Genomic DNA, 10,319 nt, shown 5'->3' with positions numbered 1-10,319 from the left:
GACTTTTCCTTCCTACCATCCAATTCTTAAGATGAACACTCGCATTAGAATTAACGCTTAGGTTTCATAGATTTCCATGCTCCTTCGAGGCTTTTTGTTTGATAGATGAAGTTAGAGTCTCATCGAGGTGGGAAAGACTATGCATGCATCAAACCCAATTTAAGATACCACTAGAATTGCAAGGCCACTTGTCATTGCAAGCATAGGGATGGCTATACAATAGTTGATCTATACAAGTTTTGGAAGCCTCCCATTGGCTTGGTCCCACCAACCAATGAGGTTTGATGTTAGACCTTTATATAAATGGTTGAAAGGTTCATTTGAACAAGAACAACAAAAACAAGAATAACAAGAAGAAAACTATTATCTCCTTAGGACTAGACTTTTATTAAGAGCACTCAAGAATGTTCATGTCCAAGGATTCTCTCATAAATGCTCCTTAATACTCCAACTCTACTTTAGGACCATTGCCACTCTCTTGCTCCACCCGGTGTTCTCTTCTTAATCCACTTTATTGTTTCTAAGGTTTTGAAATCTCATTGTCCCTTAGACACTTTCTATTTATGAAGAACTCTTTACATCAACGAAAAGCTCTTTACATCACTTACAATAAAAGCAATAAAAAGAAAGTTTTTCTACATAATGAAAATACACTTGGTGGTTGGCAGTGATTAAAATATCCCGATATTATATATCGCCGAAATATTGAGTATCGGTGGATCTCGACACGATATGTAGGAAAGAAATATATATACCTCAATATTTGGCAACTTATTGTGAATTTCACCATTTTTTTTTGCATTTTACCGATTTTTCATCAATATCTCGCGATATTTTGGGCGGTCAATGCAATCTGGTCAAACTTTAAAAATGACTTAAATTTTCCGTCTCTACGGGGCTTGAACCCTAGCTAAAAAGTTTAACCTATGTTGAGCCAACCAAAAAGGCAAGCTCGCCCCTTGTTATATATATATATATATACTCAAATTTATCATATAAATATAATTTTAAAAAAATGTTTTAAAGAAAAAATTAATTATAATTATTTTATAATTAAATGAAAAAATTTCATCTATTTTTGAATATAAAAAATATAAAAATTATCATAATAATTTTCTTTATAGTGTTTTTAATATCATTAATATATTAGTCAAGTATTAAAAATTATACATATATTATCATTTATTTTATATCATTTAATACAGTTGAATTAAATGAATTATAATTTTAATATTAAGTATATTTTTAAATTAGACATATTATAATCAAATATCACAATATTATTATCAAATAATATTTAATATAATTTAATAATAAATGTATACTTGTAAAATTCATATTTTTTTTATTAGCACATACAATATTATTATCAAATACGATAAATTATATTATACATATATCAATTTCTTGAATAAAATAACTTTAAAATATTTATTATACTTCTAATTTTATTTTCAAAAGTTTTTTTCTTACATTTTTATAATTTTTGATCAATTTTATGTTCATCAATATTTTGTATTGAAATATCCACCGATATATCCGCAAAATGAAAGTACCGATATATCCGTAATTACAGATATTTTCATCCTTGGTGGTTGATACATTAGAGCAGTTTTGATAGTTTTGAAATGTTGGATTGTGACATCAACCAAAGAGAATAAGCTTCAATGAATGTTATATTAGAAATTTAACATCATGCTATTGTGAAATATCCTAAGTTCTTAGCATGCTTATCACACAAATACAATAAATGAGTTAGAATAGCTAAAAATACCATATTCAATTACTGTCAATGAACAAAATTTTGAAGTAAATTGTTGAAATTTCATTTGATATTTTGGGTTTCGGTGAGTGTAGTTGGAAATTTATCGCTAATATAATTGATATTTTGGTGATTTTATCACCAAAACACTTGAAAATTGAAAATGGGAAGGAGTGGATTCGAACACTAGATTCCAAGGTGCAAGGAGGCTCCACTATGAGGTCAATTTTGGCCTCACAAACATAAATGCATAACAGATATAAGAGTGTGATTTCTATCTCCTAAACATATACTTTAATTTTATATCTATGAAAAAAAAATAAAATATTAAAAATAAAATTTAATTGTTTTATTCCCAAAATTTATTAAATTGATTATTGAAAAAAAAAATCATTATGATAATCTTCTTAACAAATATTATTTTATATTTTTTTGTGTATAATAATTAAATAATATAAAAGCTTGCTCTCACCATACATGACCATAAGATAGAGTGAAATCGAGGATGTAAGTATAGTAACAAAATAATACACTTTAAACCTTGTCTCTATTTTTTTGTTAAGAGTGTTGTTACGCGAGCTGTCAAAGTACAAGGCACCTAAAGGGGGTGTGCGTGGCGATGCAAGAATCCGCCAGCGAAGATAACTTCCGCTATCTGTTGTGGGGAGTCGGAGCATTGGTTTTTAAGCAATACAGGGAGCTCTCACCGCAAGCAAAAGCAGAGGAGAGCAAAGGGCAATGTCCAGCGTGAGAATACCTCCCACAGCTTCGGCTGTTTCGTCCACCATCAAACACCTGGGTTACAATCCCAGATTTTTCACAAGCCATGGAGGAGCAAAAGGAGTAAAAAGAGTAGGAGGAGAGAGAAGAAAGTACAGTATTACAATGTCTTCTCCTCTCGAAGTCTGCGTCAAGGCTTCCGTCATAATCCCCAACAAGCTCGGTGACTGTAAGGCTTCTTTTTTTATTTCCGTCTCTGGTTTCCTTTCATTTCCACTTCCTTCAACTTGGACGCTCTGGTTTTTCATTTTGTGGTTTGTGAATGTGATGATGGCAACTAAAAATTGTTGTATTTTAGGGATGTTGAATTTGGTGTTTCTAAATTAGCAAAGCCTTTTAAGTTCAACTACTTGGTTACACTCATACAGTCCCAAAATCATCTCATTTCATGCCTCAATATTTGCTCAATCTAGCTGTTCAAAAGCTTCATCTAATGTCTCATCATAGTGGCTACTGTTGTGCTTAGTATCAATTCCTGATCTCAGTAGGGGTGTTAATTTTTCCTTAACTTGTGGTTTTCGTCAACTAATTTGTGGAAATAATTTGAATACACTCCCTTAATTTCTGTCTCCTTCACCGAGCAAAACTATGGGATCCTCACTTCTGATGTGACTCAAATGATCCAAGTCCCTGCTTTTTTCTTCCTGTTTCCTAGCAACTATGATTTCTCTATCCCCCTTCTTTGTACATAATCTATTTTTCAGACTACCCTTCTTTGTACCTAATTTACCATTCAGAATACTGGATTTTCATTGTTGGGATGGTGGATTGTGATTGTGACATGGGACTATGGTCCCTCAAGCACTCAAAAGTCTATTGTGTAATATTTATTATGGATTTTTAAAAAATATTCTTTTGACCCTCACCCCAATTCAACAAATATAAATGTTATAATCTTTCAAGGGATTATTAGTAAGAGTCAATTGTTCTCTCAATTTGCCCCATTGTAAATTCTTCCATCGACCATTATTCAAATTATTGATAGACAATAGGTTTCCACCTCAGGTGTCACATAGCCAGTCAACTATTATTGTTAGCTTCCTAAAAATTAGGGAAATTGTTGGGAGTTCTGTTAAATCTATTAGTCATTTTGTTAAGCTATCTTATGTAATTGTTCTATAAATACGATGACGCTCAGCTTAGAAAAGGACTAAGCTAATCTTTTCTAAACTTTGTTCTCATGTTTATCAAACCTCTCATGCAACATGGTTTGTCTTAGAGAAGATCTTCTCTATCTTGGTAGAAACACGAGTGATGCAACTTCAACTACAATTAGATAACACAAAAAGGGCTCTCGAATCTTGATGAAGAGTCTTGTCGATAGTCTTGCTGCAATAAGAGAACCTAGAACAGAAAGAGATCAAATCTTGCAACTTCTTGGAGGTCTTGGAGCAAATTATAACTCCATAGTTGCTTCCCTTACAACTCATGAAGATGATATTTCTCTTCATTTGATACATAGCATGCTTCTTACTTGTGAACAACGTCTACACCTTCAAAACACTATTGCGGAAGATATTAACATATCTACTAATGTAGCTATCTCACAAAAGTGAATCTACAACAACAAAAAGAACTACAACAATCAAGGAGCAACAACAATCACAATTGACCACAACGCTAACTCTGTGGGAAATTTGGGCATACTGACCTTACTTGCTATCATTGTTTTGACATCAATTTCAAGGTTCTCATGCTTTAACCAATGCCAACAATACTACTTCAACTAATAACACCAACATCAATTTGTTCAAACTAACACACACTCGACCTTCTTCACTTCCAATCAAAATGCTCTACTGCTAGGAACTTTAATAATGTGTTTGATTTTTAGCATTTACACCTTGGTCACCCTACTCCTAATAGTTTGAAGTAGGTCCTTTAATTTGGTAATAACTCTTGCAATAGTCATAAAAATACATTTGTTGAGCTTGTCAATGTGCAAAAAGCCATTGATCACCTGTTCCTTTATCTGAACCTAGAGCTTCTTACCCTCTTGCCTTAGTTTATATTGATTTGTGGGGTCCTGCCCTTGCTGCTTCTACAGTTGGTGCCAAATATTTTTATTATTTGTTGATGATTTCTCTCAATTTTCTAAGCTTTATCTTTCATACATGAAAGATCAAGTTTTAGTTTCCTTAATTAAGTTCAAATCTGTAGTAGAAAATCAGTTCAATTCTACTCTAAATGTTTTCAATCTTATAATGGAGGTGAATTCAAAGCATTTGGTTCATTTCTTGCTAAACATGGTATTGAAAATCTATCTTCTTGTCCCAACTCCTAAACAAAATGGCAAGTTTGAACACAAGATGAAACACATAGTAGAAATTGGCTTGGCACTCTTAGCCACTGCTTTTTTACCATTCAAGTTTTGGATTTATGCTTTTCGAGTTGCCATATTTCTTATTAATCACATGCCAACTAAAGTACTTCAATTTTAGTCACCCTTTCAAATCCTCTTTGGGAAAACAACAAATTATCATCATTTCAAAATTTTTGGATGTCTATGTAATCCCTATATTCACCCCTATAATAAACACAAACTTCTAGATTGACCAGTTCAATGAATCTTCATTTGTTATAACACCTTTCACAAAGGTTACTTATGCCTAGTTCACACCTTTGATAGAACCTATGTAACTCTAGTTATGTCATTTTTTTGTGAAAATCTGTTTCTTCTCTACCTATACCATCTCATTCTTCTTTTAATCTTGTTCATACTCCAGCTCTTCTACCAGTTCCTCATCCTGTTATCACTAAACAGTCAAAGGGTGCTACTCCTTTTGTGGATTTTGCCCATTCTCATGGTTCGCTTTTTCCTCTTTGGAATTGGAACACACTCTAAATCAACCTTCTTCATCAGCACCTTGTATACTAGTAATCATTCCAATTCCCCTTGTTGATTCTACAATTGCAACTGATGTTTCATGTTATCAAAACACTGGTTGACATCCAATGCTAACTTGTGCAAAGGTAGGCATTAAGAAAAAGGTGTTCTTTGTTCAAAAGATTGTTACACCTCATACCTTTAAGCAAGATTAGAGGATCCAAACTAGTAACTTGTTGTGGAGACAAAGTACAATGCAATAATGAAGAACAATACATGGCAACTTGTTCCTTCTTTGAATGGCATAAATACGTTTATAAGCTTGAGTACAAGCTTGATGGGAGTTTTGATCAATACAAAGCTTGCCTGGTTGCAAAGCATTCAACCAAACTCAAGGTATTGATTATTTTGAAACATTCAATCATGTTGTCAAAGCTTTAACCATTCTAATAGTCCTTACATTTGTTCTTTCTTTTTGATGGTCAATTCAACAACTTGATATTCAAAATGCCTTCTTAAATGGTGATCTTGAAGAACAAGTGTTTATAAGCCGACCTTCTGGTTTTGTTGGCAAACAATTCCCTTTTCATGTTTATAAAGCTTAGCCTAACACTAAGTGAGTGGGGATTTCAGTATTCTTAAGTCAATAATTCGATGTTTACTCATTATACTGCCATTAATGTTTTGATTCTCTTAATCTACATTGATGATATATTGGTTACAGGCAATAATTCCTCTTAGGTTTCCTCACTCATTGCTTCTCTCAACGTTGCTTTTGCCTTTTGAGATCTTAGCTAGATTAGCTACTTTCTTGGTGTGAAGATTACTCACTATGCCAATACATTGCATTTAAATTAGTAGAAGTATATACAGGTCCTCTTGACTTGCACCAAGATGCTTGAATCTACATTTACTAACACCCCTGAAGCTTTAGACAAGACATTTTCCTAGTATGATGGAAAGCCTCTCTTGGATACAATCTTATGTCACAACATAATTGGTGCACTCTAGTACGTGACCATTACTCGACTTACAATCATCTTTCTCTCTTGATCTGTAAGGCTATACTGATGCTAATTAGCCTTCCTTCCGTGATGATTGTAAGAGCACCAATGGTTACTATGTGTTTCTCGACTTTAACTTAGTTTCTTGGTCATCTACTAAATAATGTATGGTCTCTTAGGAGTGGTTTTGAATTAGAGTATCATGGGTTAGGCTCCATTATAGTTGAGATTGTGTGAATTCAATTAGTTCGCAAGGAGCTTTGCATTCCTTAGTATTCTCCTCCCTTGGTCTTGTGTGATAATCAAAGTGCTTCCCATTAACTAATCTTGTGTTTCATGCTCAATTGAAACATATTGAGCTTGATCTTCACTTCATCTAAGATAAAGTTTTAATGAAAGATCTGGTTATTCACTATATTTCATCTACTAACCAAATTGTCAATATCTTCACTAAACATTTGGCCAAACTCCTAATTCTTAGGCTTTTGCACGAAGCTTTCCATTTTCCCAAGACCTATGAGCTTGCGGGGAAAGGGGGTGATAGACAACATGTTTCCACCTTAGGTGTCACATAGCCAATCTTAATAACAATCATAATTGTTATTGTTAGCTTCCTAAAAATTAAGGAAATTGTTAGAAGTTTTGTTAAATCAATTAGTTATTTTCTTAAGCTATCTAATGTAACTATTCTATAAACACTATGAAGCTTAACTTAGGAGAGGATGGAGCAAATCCTTTTTAAACTTTGTTCTCAAGTTTCTTCAGAAAATTTCAATTGCCCTACATATTGAAGTTGGGGGGTGTTTATTTTTTGTATGAAATATGCATAAGCCTAAATTTGACTTAAATCTAAATAGGGTTGAAAGTTATTAATTGTGTAAGTTATTTATTTTTTATGGGTGTCTGAATGTTGTTAAGTGGAAAGTTGTTTGTTTTTATTAATGTCGAAATATTTTTAAGTGTTACATCTATTTATTGTTGCATATTAAAAATACCTATAAAATTAATCATTAATTTTATAATGATTAATTATGTAACTACATAGGAAATTGGTAAATTGAATAATAATTAGGATTTCTAGTAATGTTTAGTTGCTAAGAAAATGTTATGAATTTTTTAACTCAATATTTGTTTTTATGTGGTTTATCTTGGATTTATGGATTTGTGATTGAAATATGTTTGAAATCATTTTTAGATTTTTAATTTGAGAAAGAGTATCAAATTCTAACTTTTTATTTTTCAAAATTAATTGAAATTGTTGATTCTGTTGGATATTTAAATGAGTATGAATTATGTTTTAGAATTCTAATTAAACAAATTTCATTGGAATTGATGATAGTTAGTTTACTTAGGTTTTATTGTATCGTAAGAGGTTGAATTTTGAAAACTTGTAGTGAATTCATTTGTAATAAAAATTGTATGATTTTTATGTTGTTATTTTTCATTTTTGAACAAGGAATCTACATAAATTTATGGAACTTAGTTAGGTACAAAGTATGATTGTTTGTAGTAGAATTTTAATTTTGGTTTTGGAAAATTATGGAATTTAATTTCATTAAAAATTGGATGAATTTTGAGGCAAAAATACTGATTACATGTGGTAGAATTTTAGTTTTGGTTTTGGAATTTTGTGAATTTATTTTAATTTTTTTTATTCAAATAAAGTGATTTTGGCATTGTTAGTTTCATTTTTGAGTAAGAATTTATAAGAAAATTTATTCTTGAGGAACAAGAGAGAAAATAGACAAAAAAACAAAAGTTATTTAGTCATATTTGGTTTTTCCTTGATAACAACTTTGCTAATTTATAACAAATTCATTTCTTGTCGAAATTACATAAAATTGAGATTGAGGTTGTTTACTTTGTTTTTAAGACAAGACTTATGCAAAATTTTCAAAAAAAAATTTGGTTTTATTTTATGTGAGAAATTGAGTTGAAGTATCATGACAAAGTTCAATGTTGAAAAGAGAAAAAGTGACTTTTTCCATTAAAATAAAAGTTAATTACTTTCTATTAAGACAAAATTATCTTAAAAAAAGTGATAAGCTTAGAAACAAACAAGTCAAAAAATATCTTTAGTCTTAAAGCTTCCTTAACTCCCATCTTAACTCCTATCTTCTAAGCTTCCTTTTCTGCTGATATATATCTCTAACACATTTTGTGATAACCTATATGTAAGGCAAACCATGTAATCCGATTTTCTTTGTGGTAATTGTTGTTTGAACCTCTTTATTCCACCACTGATTTTCCATTAATTGATTATTGGTTATCTTTTTTCTAAAATAAAAAATGAAAAAAGAAAGCAAAAATCCATTTCGTGGACAAAGTGAAATTATAGGAGAAGAACAAGGGTTTGGAAAGGAAAAAGCTAATCAGTGATTCACGTTTTTTCTTTTTTTGCCAGGAATATGAAAAGAGAAGAGAGCATAAAGTTGTTACATTCAAAACAAAAATGTGGAGAAAATTGATTTTCATTGATAATGAATAATTAAAATTACATAGGGGTATATACAAAGTTGGGAGTATATTCAAGGAACCTATTTATTCTATCTAGGCATAATTCTAGGGTCAATGATAACTTATATATTTACAAGATCGCTACCATTTAGGATAGAATGCATACAAGAAAAGATACAAAATCGTAGAGAATGAGATTTCCTAAGATTAGGGAGATTTTTTATGGCAGAAATTTCAATACTCCCTCTCAAGCGGATGCTAATATATTTTGCATGCCAAGCTTGTCCAAGAATTGATGAAATATTGTGCTTGATAGATCCTTAGTGAGAAAGTCGGTCAATTGCTTAGTTGAAGCAACATAAGGAGTATAAATTTGCCCATTGTCCATTTTTTCCTTGATGAAGTGTCGATTGATTGCTTGGTGTTTAGTTTTGTCATGATGCATTGGATTATGTTCTATGTTTACAGTGGTTTTGTTGTCACAATAGACCATCATAAGCATTTAGAGTCTTGACTTCAAGATATGTAACCACTATCTTAATCCAAAGTAACTCACAAATCCTTTGGGACATTGCCCTAAATTCAATCTCTGTACTAGACCTAGCCCCCACTAATTGTTGTTTATTTCTCCATGTGACAAGATTACCTCTAAGTAGAGTGCAATACCCTGTAGTAGATCTCTTATTATTTAGGGATCCTACCTAGCCCACATTGGTTTAGGCCTCTAACCAGAGATTTCCATTATTCTGGTACAAAATTCCCTTCCTCGGAGAAGACTTGAGATGCTTGAGAATTCTATACATAGCTTCCAAGTGAGCTTTTAGTGGAGAATGCATGAGTTGACTCACAACACTAATCACATATGCAATATCAGGTCTAGTGTGTGAGAGATGAATGAGCTTCCTCACCATCATTTGATAACTTCCTCTATCAATAGGGGGTTGGCCTCAATTCACGTTTCTACTACCTTGCACTCTAATAATTCTGTTTCTTTGAGTAAATCCAGCTCATATTTTTGTTGGGATATAATAATACACTAGTTTAATCTTGCTACCTCAATTCCCAGGAATTATCTAAGACTTCTTGGAACTTTAATTTCAATTCAGCTGCCAATACTACTTCAATTTTTCCAATCTCACTTAAATCATCTCCAGTAACCACAATATCATCTACATACACAATTAAGTCTACCTTTCCATGAGTAGAATGTTTGATAAATAATGTGCGGTCACCTTGGCTTTGCTTATAGCCTTTCCTTACCATGAATTTTGTAAACATTCTAGATCAGACCCTTGGGGATTGTTTAAGCCCACATGGAGATTTCTTCACCTGCACACTTTGTTATCCCAATTTCTATGAGAAAAACTAGGTGGAACATCCATATGTACCTCCTCTTACAAGACTCTATGGAGGAATGTGTTCTTCACGTTAAATTGTTGCAATGGCTAATTTAGATTTGCTGCTAGCGACAACAAAATCCAGATGGTAT

The 10,319-nt window shown here is 32.0% G+C and overlaps 1 protein-coding gene across 1 annotated transcript in view; it reads left to right on the top strand.

Moving 5' to 3' along the window:
- Positions 1 to 2,294: 2,294 nt before the first annotated feature.
- Positions 2,295 to 10,319, top strand: part of LOC100258402 (glutathione S-transferase DHAR3, chloroplastic) — a 52,865-nt gene continuing 44,840 nt past the window's right edge. The window contains exon 1 of the mRNA XM_002266070.5: positions 2,295 to 2,711. Coding sequence (XP_002266106.1) covers positions 2,501 to 2,711 — 211 coding nt within the window. The 5' untranslated portion in view covers positions 2,295 to 2,500. The remainder of the gene's footprint in view (positions 2,712 to 10,319) is intronic.

This window comes from Vitis vinifera, chromosome 14 (assembly GCF_030704535.1).
Source record: "Vitis vinifera cultivar Pinot Noir 40024 chromosome 14, ASM3070453v1".
NCBI lineage: Eukaryota > Viridiplantae > Streptophyta > Magnoliopsida > Vitales > Vitaceae > Vitis > Vitis vinifera.
Note: the sequence above shows the minus strand (reverse complement) of the source record. Positions and strands in the feature narration are given on the sequence as shown.